This window comes from Salvia hispanica, chromosome 2 (genome assembly GCF_029641045.1).
Source record: "Salvia hispanica isolate PSC_SH4W2 chromosome 2, Shi_PSC_v1, whole genome shotgun sequence".
Taxonomy (NCBI): Eukaryota; Viridiplantae; Streptophyta; class Magnoliopsida; order Lamiales; family Lamiaceae; genus Salvia; species Salvia hispanica.
Window position 1 is genome coordinate 8,847,177 of NC_142693.1, and position 15,298 is coordinate 8,862,474.

The window sequence follows — 15,298 nt, forward strand, 5'->3', positions numbered from 1 at the left end:
ACGCGGTCAAGCGGTTTTCAATGCGTGAAATTCCTGACTCAGGCATTTTTTTCTATTTCTGAACTACAAAACACGTGACTCAGGGTGTTTTTTCCCCTGCTCCAGAGTGCGACTCAGACATTGTCTCTGTTTTGCCTCCTTAAGCCCCGTTTAAGCCCATTTTCAACTGTTTTAACTCCAAAACTTCAACAAACTCATTAAATAACCTGAATAAATGCATAAGTGGATGACAACCAATTCATTAATCCAAAAACCACTCAATGACCCATATTAAACATCCACTATAATATCCTAAGTTTACCAACCGTACTACTCTGTTTTCTGCAAAGATCAAGAAATATCACTCTTTTAGAAGTATAGATATTTCACCAATTACTTTCTACACTCAATCAAACAAATACTCCTTTTATTTTAGAAAATTTAATGTTCATCTTATAACTATTTGTCTGACATGGCTGCGTGTCACGCTTTGGAGTCACGTGTGATATATCCCAGTTGCTCCTCCTACAATTATTTATATGCGTACTACAATTTCATTAAATCATAAACATGCATCCTCCCTGAACTATTGTCACACTCCTAGTTTTAAGAATAATATACAATATAATATATATTCCTTTTCATCCACAATATGTTACTCTTTTGAACATTCCTCTCCATTATCAATACTAGTACTATTATACACATATATATAAAGAACCTAGACTTCCCTCAAAAAAAAAACACACACACAAAAATAAAAATGGAGCCAGGGTTTGATGGCACTACTTTTCAATCATCAAGCACCGATTTCTCCTCTGACAATTCCTCATTGATTTCATCCTCGGAATCATCTCTCCCCTTCAACGAGAACGATTCCGAGGAAATGCTCCTCTACGACGTCGTTGTGGAGGGGCGCCGCCACCTCCTGCAAGCCAGCGACGAGGTGAACTCGTCGCGGGCAGCGAAGCCGGAAGCGGCGTCGTACCGCGGCGTGAGGCGGCGGCCGTGGGGGAAGTTCGCGGCGGAGATAAGGGACTCGACGCGGAACGGGGTGAGGGTGTGGCTGGGGACGTTCGAGACGGCGGAGGCGGCGGCGCTGGCGTACGACCAGGCGGCGTTCGCGATGAGGGGGCCGGCGGCGGTGCTCAACTTCCCGGTGGAGAGGGTGAGGGAGTCGCTGCGGGAGATGAGGTGGTGCACGGAGGGGGAAGGGGAAGGGGTGTCGCCGGTGATTGCGTTGAAGAGGAGGCACGCGATGAGGCGGCGCGGCGGCGGCGGCGGAGGAGGGAAGAAGAAGGTGGTGGTGTTTGAGGATTTGGGGGCTGATTTTTTGGAGGAGCTTTTGATCAAGAGTGAACAAGCTACTTCTTGGTGAAATTCAAAAGCCACCTACTTTTTTATTTCTTGCTAAATGTTTTGTCCATATCCATAGTATGAAAGGGGCCACTAATTTTATTTTCTTTTTGTTAGGAGTTTTTTGTTCTTCCTTTGTTTAGATAAAATCTTCATCTTATATAGTGTGTGGAAGATTTAGTGTTTTTTGCATGGGAGTATTACTTTTTTTTAGCATTGACAAATGAACAAGACTCAAACTTTGAGATCTTTGTTTAGATAATACTCCATCTGCCCATGTAATAATATCTTATTTTTGCTATTTTGGGAAGTACGTAATTTAAAGTTTCATTTGTTTTTTTCATTTTAGGTTTGGGGAACTCGTTACATTGATCACATTTTATTATAAAACCAATATATACAAGTGCGGCCCACTTTCCACTAACTTATTTCCTTATTTTTCTCCATAAAGTCAAACAATTTCTTAAAATTTACGTTGAGTCAAAATAAGACTATAAATGACGGATAGAATGAGTACTATTTTCTTATCTATTTTGATAGAATATGATTTAGTAAATTTATTATAGATTTTAAGAGTCAGCGCGATCTTCATGAAAAGTATTGATGATGAAAAAGGAGGCAAAATATTTTCAATGAAAAATTAAACGGAACCCAAGTATAGAAACTATTAGTAGTCAAGTTATCTAAACGATGAAACACTTTTTGAAATAAAGATTTGCATCTTATCATATTGATTTTACATATGATTATATGAACATGCATGGAAACCTCATTCGCGCGATGTCTAACACGGAAATGTATAATATTTAATTTTAAGTTGGATAATGTATTGCCTGCAAATTAAGTCACAGAAACAAAGTAAAGATATGATTGCCGTTCATGCTAAATTTTTTAGATTTAAAATTAAAATATAAAAATTTGATAGAATTTGTGCATTAAATATCAAGTAGTAAATTTTGCAATCTATGATAAAACCATAAAGTGACTACAATCTCTTAGAAAATTTTGCATTCTATGATAAGCCATAAAGTGACTACAATCTCTTATTAGAGTGTCCATAACAGGGAGCCCGCGGTGGCCGCCGGTTATTTAATGCTGCAGAAATGGGCGGGCGCGGCGAGGGGGGTGGACGGCCATGTGCCGCGTTGGCAGCGAGGCAGTGGCGGTGGGACTGGAGCCCTATTGCACGGCGCCGCAAGCCGCAATAGAGCCAGAAACGGATTTTTTAAATTTTTTATGAATTTGCGGTTTTTTTCCTATAAATCAACCCATTCATCTCTTTATTTTCACACCATTCCAATCTCCACTCTTTTATTTGAATTAAAATATACCAATAATTGATAAAATAATGTGATTTGTGGTTGTGGCATGTCCACTGTTGGGCTGGACAAATGTTTTTGTGATTGTGGATAAGTTTCTGTGTTCGTGCCTTGAGTACATCCGTGGATGTGCCAAATTATTGTGGACATTCTCAGTGCTTTTAAGTCTATAAACCTAGGAAATAGACAGCTCAGTAGGCTGTAGAAATACTTATTTAAGATATGCTTTTATAATCTATTGGTGGGGACAGAAATCTATGATTAATTAGCAAGAGCATTGTTTAGCATTAAATTTAATGTCGACGTTTAATTTGCAGTATAAATTACAGCAGATAGAATATTACGAGGAATCAATTAATTAGGGGTTATCATAGCCTAATAAATTTGGGTAGGTCACAGGTACATTTATTTTTGTTGTCTGCGTTCAATTTAATTTGAATTTCCAACGCTGCTTTTGGATGTCAACATCTGCCCTAGATTGTTACTTTATACAGCATAAATTTCTTGTGGCTCATGATTAAAGATTATGACTAATGTAGATTGTGTTTTTTTACAGTTTGGAGTTTGGTTGAAGACAATGTATCCATCTAAATGATATCAAGATTAAATTGTACTCTCTTGTTACTAACAATCTCACCTTTATCTTTAATTGTATGACTAATTTAATTCTAGAAAAATCTTGTTTCTATCTCACTGTTATTTTGTCTACCAAAATTCGACGTGTTACTTTGTTAATTCCCACTTACAAATCAGTAATTAATTGTAAATGGGCTTGACATATTGACCTAACCTCAAATATTGGGCCCGTTGTGACTATCATCTATGGGCCTAACATGATAAATAGGCTGAGTTACGCCATAATCTTGATTTAGTTGATACTTTACACCAAATTTATGCTGAAACGTAAAACTATTAAGGATTTGTACGACTTCATATAAATTTAGATACACACAACCAATAATATGAAATTATAATTAGAAAGTATATGTATAATAATGTCATTACCTATATACTCCATATGTCCTATTAAAAATGAAATATTTTACTTTTTAAATTTTTCCACTAAAAATAAAATGTTTATAAAATGAAAAAACCATCATTTCTAATTTATTTCATCTCTTTTACTTTATTCTCTCTTCATTAACTCACGAAACAACACTACATAAAATTCTATTCTGAAAAGCAAATATTTTAAATTAATAGTAGGACGGATGGAGTATTTTTAATACTCCAAAATTGAGTAATAGCATAAGTGGCGGACGCAGAAATATTTTTTGGGAGGGGCTGTACAGTAAATTTTTTTAGTCAATATACATTTCTTTGTCTTTTAAAAGTAGAGATTTCTGCAGCAACCCGAATTTTAAAGTAAAATTAATATAGAATGAAACATAAATTGATAAACTGGTTGAAATAGTGCTAGTCATAGTGGATGGAACCCATCATTAATAATAATAATATATGATAGTAAATTTTAAAATGACTAAAGAATCAAAAGATAAACATTTGATGAACTTACTGTATTTAATATTTTTAAATTATAATACGATAATTAAATATTTTTAAAACACTAATAAAAGTAGAATACGTACACGTGATATAGGTATAGCCTATAGGCAGGGGATTGACATTTGCAAATTCTACTATTATTATTAATTTAATTAGCCTTATTTATCTCATCTTCTTCTTCAAACAGCAACGACAACCATTTTTTTAAAACCTCCTTCTGCAATTTCAAGTTTCAGCCCCTCCTTCTAATTCAATCTTTTACATTTAAGACTTAGATACAGTAGTTTAGTGAGGGCTAAAGACATTTTTTCATATATTTTGAATTTTTTTGAAGTACAAAATATAAAAAAAAAAATTATTTGGGGAGGGCTTAAACCCTTCCTCCCTTGGCTGTGTGTCCGCCACTGAATAGCATTATTATTTTGGTATAGCTAAACCACTAGGATATTAGATGTTAAAGTCATAGTTGATCCCAAAACATTTTCTTTTCAAAGAATTAAGTAGGGGTGAACATTCGGATTTAAGTTCGTTTTTCTGCCAAAATCGAACCGAAAAATCGAATTATATTGAAAACTAAAACTGAACAGAAACCGAAACAGAAAAACCAAAATCCGAAAAACTGAAAACCGAATTACAAAAACCGAAAAAACCGAAATTCTACAAAAATTTTAAAAAACTAAAAAAAGTTAAAACCAAAAAAATAGAAAAATTGATTATCATCCATCAAGATCAACCAAAAATTAAAATAAAAAAAAATTAAATTTCAATCAAAACGGGTACACAGTGAACTCATCAACAATAATTTTCCACAATTTCCACAAAATGAGTACACACACTAAATAGTATACTAATCAACAAAAATCTTCAATTTTCATAATTTCGAGCTGGAGCTGGAGAGATTTAGCATTTAGGGAGATGCCAGATCTTGAGTCGCCTGCGTGGATAGCTGGATGGCGGGGGTTACCGGTGACAGTGTGAAGTTGAAGGCGAGTGCAATAGCGTGGATGCAGATTGGAGATAGAAGGGAGTGGAGGAAGAAGAGTAAGGAGTGGAGGCGGAAAGTGTGGGGGAGTTTATTTTCTAGGGTTTAGTTTAAATATATATAGGGTTGTGATCAATTGAGATTTTTTGGCTTAATTGAGAATTGAGATGCATTATCAGTCAATCATTTTTATTAAATGAGTGGTCCAGAATTTGCCACATGGAAAATATTTTTAGATTAATGAATTATGAAAGGGTAGAATGGTAATTTCATGGTACATTTTACTTTTTTCTATTTTTATTTTTTTTTTAATTTTTAAATTTTTTTTGTCAACTGCAAGTACAATTTATGTCAACTACACACATATAATGTCAACTACATATACAATTTATGTCAACTATAAATTGTTGACATTTGATGTGCAGGCAGTGACGGACGCAGGATTTTGAAGTTGGGGGGTCCAATTATCTTATAACAATCGTAAAATATTATTTGATGTCGTTGAAGCCGAAAGTTGCGATATTATTACGATGCGAGGGAAATGAGTAATGTGATAGATTTAATTAGATGATATAGAAACTAGATATGTATATATTTAATATTATTAATCATGAATAAATTTTGAAATAAGTTATAATGAAGTATATAATAAGAAAATTTTTGTGTATAATTGTGTAAGAAATAGTATAAATAAATATCAGAAAAATAGTAAAAATACAATTGAAACTGAAAAATACCAAAATGGTCTAGATGAGGCTTGAACACAGGATGGGGAGATGGTAGGCGTATATTCTTACCAACTGAACTAAGCTGGTATATAATTTTTACGAATATATAATTATACTAATATTCGAAACTAATGGGGGTTCCATGGGTCCCCCAAACCCCCATGTAGGTCCGCCACTGTGTGCAGGCTATTGACATTTTGACGTGCATGATATTGACGACCCACGAGTTGACATAATCTACTTGCAGTTGACATTTTGAAAATGTTGTGGATGAGTGGCTGAAAATACATCTCAATTCTCAATTAAGCTAAGAAATCTCAGCATAATGAACCCTATATATATTTTTTTCAAATAATACTTTATCTTATTTTGTTTCCACTTTTATTTTTGCAATGACTTATATACAAATATCATTTCGTTTTTTATACACATATCATTTTGTTTTTACTATTTTTAGTGAATACACCATACATTTTAAAAAGTGGACTTGGTTAAAAAAAAATTCATTCGTGTTTTTCAAAAAATACACGCAGAGTTAAAGAAGACGCAAAATACTCCATTTGTTCCTAAATAATATGCACTTTAGGTTTAGCATGAGTTTTAATGCAAAATTGGTAAAGTAAGAGAAAGATAGAAAGAAAAAGAAATTAAAGTATTGTTAGTGTAGAATGAGTCTCATCAGATAAAAGAGTTTTTAAAATTAAAAAGTGCATATTCTTGTGGGACGGAGGGAGTAAAACGTATGAGAACTAATAGCATAAAAATATACACAATTATAATAAATGTGAAAATGCATTAATATCTTTGTTTGCAAAAATTGTGAAGTGAAAAGGAGGGAGTACCATGAAATTACTCTTAAAAATCATGATATTGATACTGGACTTAAACTTTGTCTCACTCCCCTATACACTAAAGGTTATGGCTATAAAGGTTATAATTAGGTTAGGCTGCCGGCTGCCCTATTTCTTAGTTTCCGGTCCAGGAGCGGAAAATTTAAATGCATTATCAATTCCAAACTATGGTGTGTATTAAATAATAGTACTATGTTATGTAGGGTATTGATCTAATCAATTTAATTAAATGAGCAGGTTCGTTGTGTTACGCAGCCACCTACTTCTTGTCACTAGTAAAATTTTCAATTAAACCATCAATTCCCCATTACACATCCTAAATAACGTTTAATTCGATTAGCAAGATACGTGGGCAGCGCCAAAATGAAAATGTATTAAATTGCATTAATATGTTTAATAACGTAGCTAGCTAGATTGCCTGGTCCATTTATTAAATTAAAACAAAAAGCAGCTTAGATAAACTGAGTTGTCATCATACATCCGGAACAATTCCTGGTATACAATGTCGAACTAGCAAAACTAGTGATCAATCTCAGCCATCCATTTCACTAATTCAGCGGATAAAATAAATTAAGCAAATGATATAATTTTATATCGACTTTATTATTTGATTGTTTTAGTTAACTTTAGAAAGAATGAACTAAAATGATCTATATATTATGTAATAATGAACTACTCTCTCTATTCCCTCATAGTTGCCTCGTAGTAGAGTCATTTTCATATATAGTACTCCATTCGTCCCCAAAGAATATACACTTTAGATTCGACACGAGTTTTTCTGAAAAATTGGTAAAGTAGGAGAGGTAGAGAGAAAAAGTAAATAAATTATTGTTAGTGGATAATGAGTTGAGACTCATTAAAGAGAAAATAGTTCTAAAATTAAAAAGAGCATGTCCTTGTGGGACGGACTAAAAATGAAAGAGTGCATATTCTTATGGGACGGAGAGAGTAACTTTTTTCTCTTTCTTACTTTACTTTCTATTACTTTATTCTATCTACTTTATTCACTTTTTACTTAATTTTCTCTACCTATTTTCTCTTTCTTACATTTTTGTCTATTTATTTAACACACTCAACATTCCTATTTTAAATTTCGTGCTGAAAAGTTTCGTCTCAATCAGGGACGAACCTAGCGTAGGCCAAGCCGCCGCTCTAGCGGAGGCTTGACTGACGCCGGACCAGTATCCTGCCATGGTTCCTCTTGAAGTGTGCGTGTGTCTAAGAGAGAAATGAGATGAATATACACGATAAAGAAGAAAAGAAATCAAGAGGATTTAGTAGGAAATGTGAAAACTTAAAAAAAATTTAAAGCTAGAAGATGTCAAATCGCATATAGACAGCTACAACATAATTAATCCAACAAGTTTTCCTATTTTATTCTACTTTAATTCATCCACATTGGTTACCATTTTCATACTACTAGTAATATTTTATCTTACTTCTTGATATTTTAATAAACTCCATTTATTTTTACCGATCCGACTTTTATTAAATATAACTATATTAATGTTGCTTTCCCCTTCAATTAAATACAAATAATTATCTAGGTATAATAAAATAAGGCTGAATATTTTATTATTTATTCAATTTAGGATTGCATGTTTGTAATTACGATTGTGATTTGTGGTATTTTTAATTATATTTCTAGGGGACGTGTTAAAATGATAACCCATCTTACAATAATACCATACCACCATTCCTAGCTAATCATTTGTACACGTGGATGAATAATCAGCTGCCATGTGGCAATCATAAAAAATTCGCAAGGGTAAATTTACGCGGACTGCAATATCCAATACTCTAGACTACAATATTCAATACTCTAAACTGCAAGGTGACGCGGCATACAATATCCAATACGCTAGACTGCAATCTATAGATTGTTGTAGATTGTTGTCTAGCGTTTATACTATTGTAGTCTAGCATATATAGTATTGCAGTCTAGCGTGGTATCACAGTGTCATTTTAAGAGTGTTGCCATTTTAACGCACCCCTATTTCTAGGAATAGAAAGTTCGAAATGTAGATAGTAAGTTATGATTTACAGTATAATTTTGTAACTAATTTGAAAGAGATTTATTGAATTTTTTTTTATCATTCACATAAAAATTGTAAAGGCATTATTTATAGAAAGGAATTATTATTATTATTATTATTATTATTATTATTATTATTATTATTATAAATTTCAGCACCGGCTTCGGCTTCTTAATATTTCTGTTCCATCCTGACCTAACTATGAGGGAATGGGGATTTTTTTAGTCGATGGTTAAGCACTGATCACAGCCCCTATATATAAATATGTGTTGCGTTATGTTGAAAACACAAAGCCTGAAACAAATGGCTAGCAATGGTAAGGAGAAAATCCCAACAGTGTATCAATGCGACTCCTACAATCGCCAAAATCAGACGGTGGTTTCCGACATGGACGGAACGCTGCTGGTGGGCCGCAGCTCCTTCGCCTATTTCGCGTTGATCGCGTTCGACGTGGGAGGGATCCTGCGGCTGATGCTGCTGCTCTTGGCGGCTCCGTTTGCCGGCCTTCTCTACCACTTTGTGTCGGAATCCGCCGGCATCAAGGTGCTCATCTTCGCCACGTTTGCCGGGGTGAAGGTGTCGTCGATCGAGTCAGCGGCCGCTGCAGTGCTTCCCAAGCATTACTCTGAGGACTTGCACCCGGAGACGTGGCGCGTTTTCGCCTCGTGTGGGAGGAAGTGTGTGCTCACGGCCAACCCCAGGATCATGGTTGAGCCTTTCTTGCAGAATTATTTGGGCGTTGATGTCGTGTTAGGCACCGAGATCTCGTCGTTTAAGGGCGTTGCTACCGGCCTCGTGGCCGGTAACGGCGTGCTGGTTGGGGAGAGCAAGGCTGTTGCTCTTAGAAAGGCTTTTCGAGATCAAGAAATGCCTCATGTTGGACTTGGAGATAGAGAGACTGATATTCCATTCCTCAAATTGTGCAAGGTTATATGCATCTCATCTATAAGTCATCTTACAACGTAGTAGTGCTAGAAATCAATACAATTTAGGTCGGATCATCTCTCTATCAAACTGATCCAAATTTAAAGTCCTATTATACTGTTGGGTCTGTTATTTATTTATTTTCAGCCTATATATACTGCTGAGCTAGTTAAATATTTCACAATCGACGAACTACTCTAATACCATGATATAAATCCATAAAGTCTTAGCCTTAAAACAAATTAGTAATATGAGTGGTCTATTAGACTTATGTAGCTATTTCAGATACTCCCTCCGTCCCACATTAAGAGTCACACTTTTCCATTTCGGTCCGTCCCCAATTAAGAGTCACACTTCATTTTTACCATAAATAGTAAGTAGGTCTCACATTCCACTAACTCAATTTACTCACATTTTATTATAAAACCAATATTAAAAAATGGGTCCCACATTCCACTAACTTTTTCAACCAACTTTTCTTTACATTTCTTAAAACCCGTGTCCGGTCAAAGAGTGACTCCTAATAGGGGACGGAGGGAGTATCTTTTTACATTATTTATTTATTTTGCCATGCAGGAAAAATACATGGTACCACTGAGGCCCGGGACGCAGCCAATGAGACCGGAAACGCTGCCAAAGCCCGTGATATTCCACGACGGCCGGCTCGTTCAGAAACCAACACCATCCCGGGCTCTACTAATCACTCTATGGCTCCCATTCGGGATTATATTATCAATTCTACGTGTGTTCACACTTTCGATAGTACCAATTTCAATGAATCGCTACATCATGTACGTGCTCGGGTGCCCAGTAACAACAAGAGGAGCTCCCACGCATTTCCCCGGGGGCAAGGGCATGGCCTTCGTGTGCAACCACCGCACCGTCTGCGACGCCGTCGTCGTCTCCTCCTGCCTCCGCCGCATGACCACCACCGTCTCCTACTCCGTACCAAGCTTCAGCGAGTTCATATCCCCAATCAAAACCTCCAGGCTCACGCGCGACCGCGCCAAAGACGCCCGATTGATCGAGCAAATCTTGAACCAAGGCAAGTTCCTCGTGATGTGCCCCGAGGGAACAACGTGCCGGGAGCCATACTTGCTTAGATTCTCCGCATTGTTCGCGGAGCTGACCGACCGCATCGTGCCGGTAGCCCTATCCATAAAAACGGGCATGTTCCACGGCTCCACGGCACGAGGCCACAAATGGCTCGACCCATTCTTCTTATACATGAACCCTTTTCCGGTCTACGATGTCACCTTTTTGGAGATGTTGCCGCCACACGAGACTTGCAAGGCCGGAAAATCGAGCTTCGACGTTGCAAATAATGTTCAAAAAATGATTGCCGAGACGTTGGGGTATAAGTGCACCACTCTTACGAGGAAGGATAAGTATGGAATGTTGGCTCGGACGGATGGCCTCGTCAACAGCAAAGCTACTGCTTGATTCATTATTTGCTATTTCGGTTTAATTAAAAATACACTTTGCAACATAACGATGGCCTAAATTGTTTGTTCCACTCTATGTTTTGTACTTTGTTAAATAAAGAGTGTAATTTTCATGAACACATTCATATTGATGTTTAGCTATTTATAATTACTACTCCGATAAAATAAAATAAAATACGAATTACTAATCAAAACTAATTAACGAGAGACATAATCTAGATAGCGTTCCTTCAGGACATCCGATAAAATTGGAACGATAAATAGAAGATTAGCGGTCTGGAGCCCGCATTTAACGTCTTCCGTTCTTCCTTCGGTTCTCTATATTCTCGGTCTGCCTCTTTTCTTGCTGAGGTTCGGTCTTGGTGGTCAGATGTCCCACTCGTGGTTCGCCATGTCTGTAACAGTGTGTACCCAAATGTGTGTCAGCCTTGAGGCCGCACCGACAGCTTCACGCATGGCCGCCCTTTCAGCTTCGAGTAGGCTCTGGATGCGGTTGAGCCTGTTTTCTACCTCAATTCCGAGTTGTATAATCTCGTTGTCGCTAGATCTCTCCAGTTCCCTTCTCCTACGAGAATTATTAAAGAAGGAGGTGAACATTTCGAATGTGGGTTAGCGTGGATGCCAGACGAACTGCGTCACGCATGGCCGCATATGCGAATAGAGATAGGCGGTAGAAATGAGAGATTATGCACTTCAATATGTGTGAGCTGTGAGGCCTGATGACGGGCAGTGGTGGATGACGGGGGCGGACTATTTCAACCCGGAAAACCGCCAATGTCGCCCCCTCCATCGCCGCCGGAGGAAGAAGATGACTGTTAATGTTTTCCTTAGAGAGAAGAAAACTGCTAAAAGAAACGTAGATATAATTAAAGAAGAAATGAGGATTAAAATAGTGCTGGACAAGTTATTATATGGAGAGAATCACTGTTTCTGCAAAAATGGAGATAAAATAAAATGAAAGTCTACGAAGAGGGAGATGTGTAAAAAAGATGGGAGTGAGATAAAAGTGAGAGGTTAAGAGTAAAGAGGGTGTGATGAAAAGAGAGAAATAGTATAAAATAATGGAGCTTGGTTTGTCACGGGAGTAGTGTGTTGGTCGAATAAAACAATTTACAATTGTCACGGGAGTATTGCTGCTCAGAATCTCCTTCTCACGACACACACAAGTACATAACACAAGGTGAAACAGTCACGGGAGAGGAGGATGCTTCCTCCATTTGATAAAAAAGTCGAGCAGTTTAATTATTCATTTAAGTATTAAATTCTCTGGTTATGGTTATGATAAATTCATAAATAATTAGTAATCACAAATTAATAGTACTATTAAATTTTAGCCATTTGATTATTACAATTACTGTCCTATTTTTCCTTTTTCGTTCGTCCGCCAATAAATGTCGCATTTCACTTTTATCATATTTGTTAAGTGGACTATACATCCCACTAACTCATACCATTCACATTTTATTATAAAACCAATATATAAAATAGGTCTCACATTCCACCAATTTTTCTACCCATTTTACTTCATAAAGTCAAATAATTTCTTAAAACTCGTGTCGGTCAAATATGAGACATTTAATGGTGGACGGATGGAGTAAATTAGAAGATATAGTGGTTAAAATAATGTCATGGGATTAAAATCATTTCTTATATATGGTAGTTAAAATTAGTCACTTTCTTTCTCCTCAAATTCGTCTTAAAATTTTAAATTTACATAGCTCTCTCGGTTTAAATTATTTTTTGGTAAAAAATATATCAAATTAATTAAAGGTAATTTCATAAGGATTCTAACAAGATCTCAATTGCATATGTTCCGACGAATTTTTATTTCAATTTCCGTATATGTTGATAAGCAGATTTTATATCAATAAATGCATCAAACAATCTCAATGTAATGCATGTACTATATCAATAAAATTGTGTTCATATTTTCTGGTACTTGTGTTGAGATTCTCATGTCACTAGTTGATATTTGTAATACACTATGTTGATATAAAAAACCGTGAAAATTATTACATTATACTCCCTCCGTCCGCGAATAGAAGTCTCGTTTTTCCATTTTAGTTTGTCCGCGAATAAGAGTCTCGGTTCACTTTTACTCTAAATGGTAATTGGGTCCCACCTTCCACTAACTCATTCCACTCACATTTCATTTAAAATTAATATATAAAAGTGGGACCCTATTCCACTAACTTTTTTCCACTCACTTTTCTTAACATTTCTTAAAACTCGTACTGCCTATAAATGGGACTCCTAATGGCGGACGGAGGGAGTAACAAATTGACTACTTTACCCTTTTGTTGATATTTTATCTACTATTTATTGAAATACGTAAACTTTAATCTTATTCAATCATTTTAAGATCTAATATGCATTTTACTGAAATACGTAAACTTTTGTTGGTCTTAGTTGTGGAGTGGATACTATATGCATTTTAATATGACAATTAAATTCGAATTATGCTTATTTATTAAATAGACTATAGGCCATTTGTGATCCTAAACATATGACAATTTTTCGATTTTGGTCTAAAACATTATCTTTTGAATTATTGCATCCTGAACAAATGAAAACGGTCCGAATTTAGTCCATTTTGGATGAAACCGTCAAATTTTTAATTGTCAACGACAATTAAGTGAATTTTAACTGGATTAACAACTTTTAATTTGAATATTTAGGACCACAAATGGCCTTTAGTCTTTTTATAACAAAACAATAATAAATAGATTATACTAGTATTTAAAGAAAATTGAAGGGTCTCCTACTCATATTCTAATTAAAAATTATTAATCCAGTCAAAGTTTACTTAATTGTTGTTGAATGTTAAAATTTTGAATGTTCCATCCAAAATGGACTGAATCCGGACCATTTTCATTTGTTCATAATGTAATAAATCAAAAGATAATGTTTTGTATCAAAATCGTAAATCATCATGTGTTAGAACTACAAATGACTTTAAATGCGATTATTAGTATTAATATCTCATTGAATGCGAATTAATATTACACTGTAAACGGAGTCTTATGCTCAAATAAAAGAGTGGGCATATGAATTATTTGAGATATGTATGAAAATAGATTCTTTGTTGAGATTTTTGCGCTGGGTCGAAACGAGAATTAAATGATTATTGAGTATTTACTCTCTATGTTCTATAAATTTTATCTCATTTCATCATTTTTTTCCGTCCCACAAAGTTTGTTTCATTTTATTCCACTACATACCCCTATTTAATACAAAGTCAAACAATTTTTTAAAATCCACGTTCAATCAAACTGAGATAAATTTTATAAGACAGAGAGAGTATTTGAGATTTCTCAAAATCCCTATATGTTCACAATTATTTATAGATAAAATGATTTCTTTCGCTTCTGAATTCCAAATAATTCGCTAACTAAATCTAACCATTAGTAGTTTAGGGAAGAAGTATCAAATTTTAAATGTGGCGTTTATCTACGTGTTGTTAATTGATTTTAGTCGGGAGATAAATTTCTCAAATACAGTATTATTGATTTTTAGTTATTCATACCTACCTTTAAATGCATTGTTTGATGCTTACTAAAATATTCTTCCACTCTAATTATTGAATCACTTTTTTTATTGGGATGTTCCACTCTAAATGACACAGTTTTAAAAATAAAAATATCACTCTCTCTACTTTTTTATCACTCTTACTTTATTCTTTCTATTTAGAGCATCCGCAATGGTCGGCTAGCGACCGGCTAGCCGATTCGTCGCGCTGGCCGATCGGCTAGCCGAACCATTGCAGTCGGCGAGAGCGAAATCGGCTAGCACTTCGGCGTGGGCTGGCTGATCGCTCGGCGCTGGCCGATCGGCTAGCCGCCATTGTGGCGGCCCGATTGGCCAGCGCCCATTTTTGTTTTTTTGTTTTTTTTTTTTTAAAAACCTATATAAACGCGATTTTCGTTTCATTTTCATTTGCACCACTTGTTTTAACGAGTTTTCTCTCTCTCTAACTTTCTGTACAAGAGCATCATCGAGCGATGGATCACAACAACGAGTCCAGTCCAGCGACGAGTGGATCTCAAACTCCCACGGTACCTGTGGGATCTGGATGGGGGCAGATGGGCCTGGGGTTTAACATCCCTTGGAATCAGATGATGGGGATGATGGCCGGTGCACAGGGGGGTATGCCGGGGGGTATGCCGGGGGGA

The 15,298-nt window shown here is 35.8% G+C and overlaps 1 protein-coding gene and 1 pseudogene across 1 annotated transcript; both read left to right on the plus strand.

The window, feature by feature from the left end:
* The first annotated feature begins 540 nt into the window (after window positions 1-540).
* On the plus strand, window positions 541-1,678 carry LOC125201819 (ethylene-response factor C3 pseudogene; annotated as a pseudogene).
* Window positions 1,679-9,031: 7,353 nt separating this feature from the next.
* On the plus strand, window positions 9,032-11,245 carry LOC125186308 (glycerol-3-phosphate acyltransferase RAM2-like). Its single transcript, XM_048082662.2, has 2 exons — window positions 9,032-9,684; window positions 10,258-11,245. Exons 1-2 carry the CDS (start codon window positions 9,034-9,036, stop codon window positions 11,122-11,124), a joined length of 1,518 nt encoding a protein of 505 aa, XP_047938619.2. The 5' UTR covers window positions 9,032-9,033; the 3' UTR covers window positions 11,125-11,245.
* The last annotated feature ends 4,053 nt before the right edge of the window (window positions 11,246-15,298 follow it).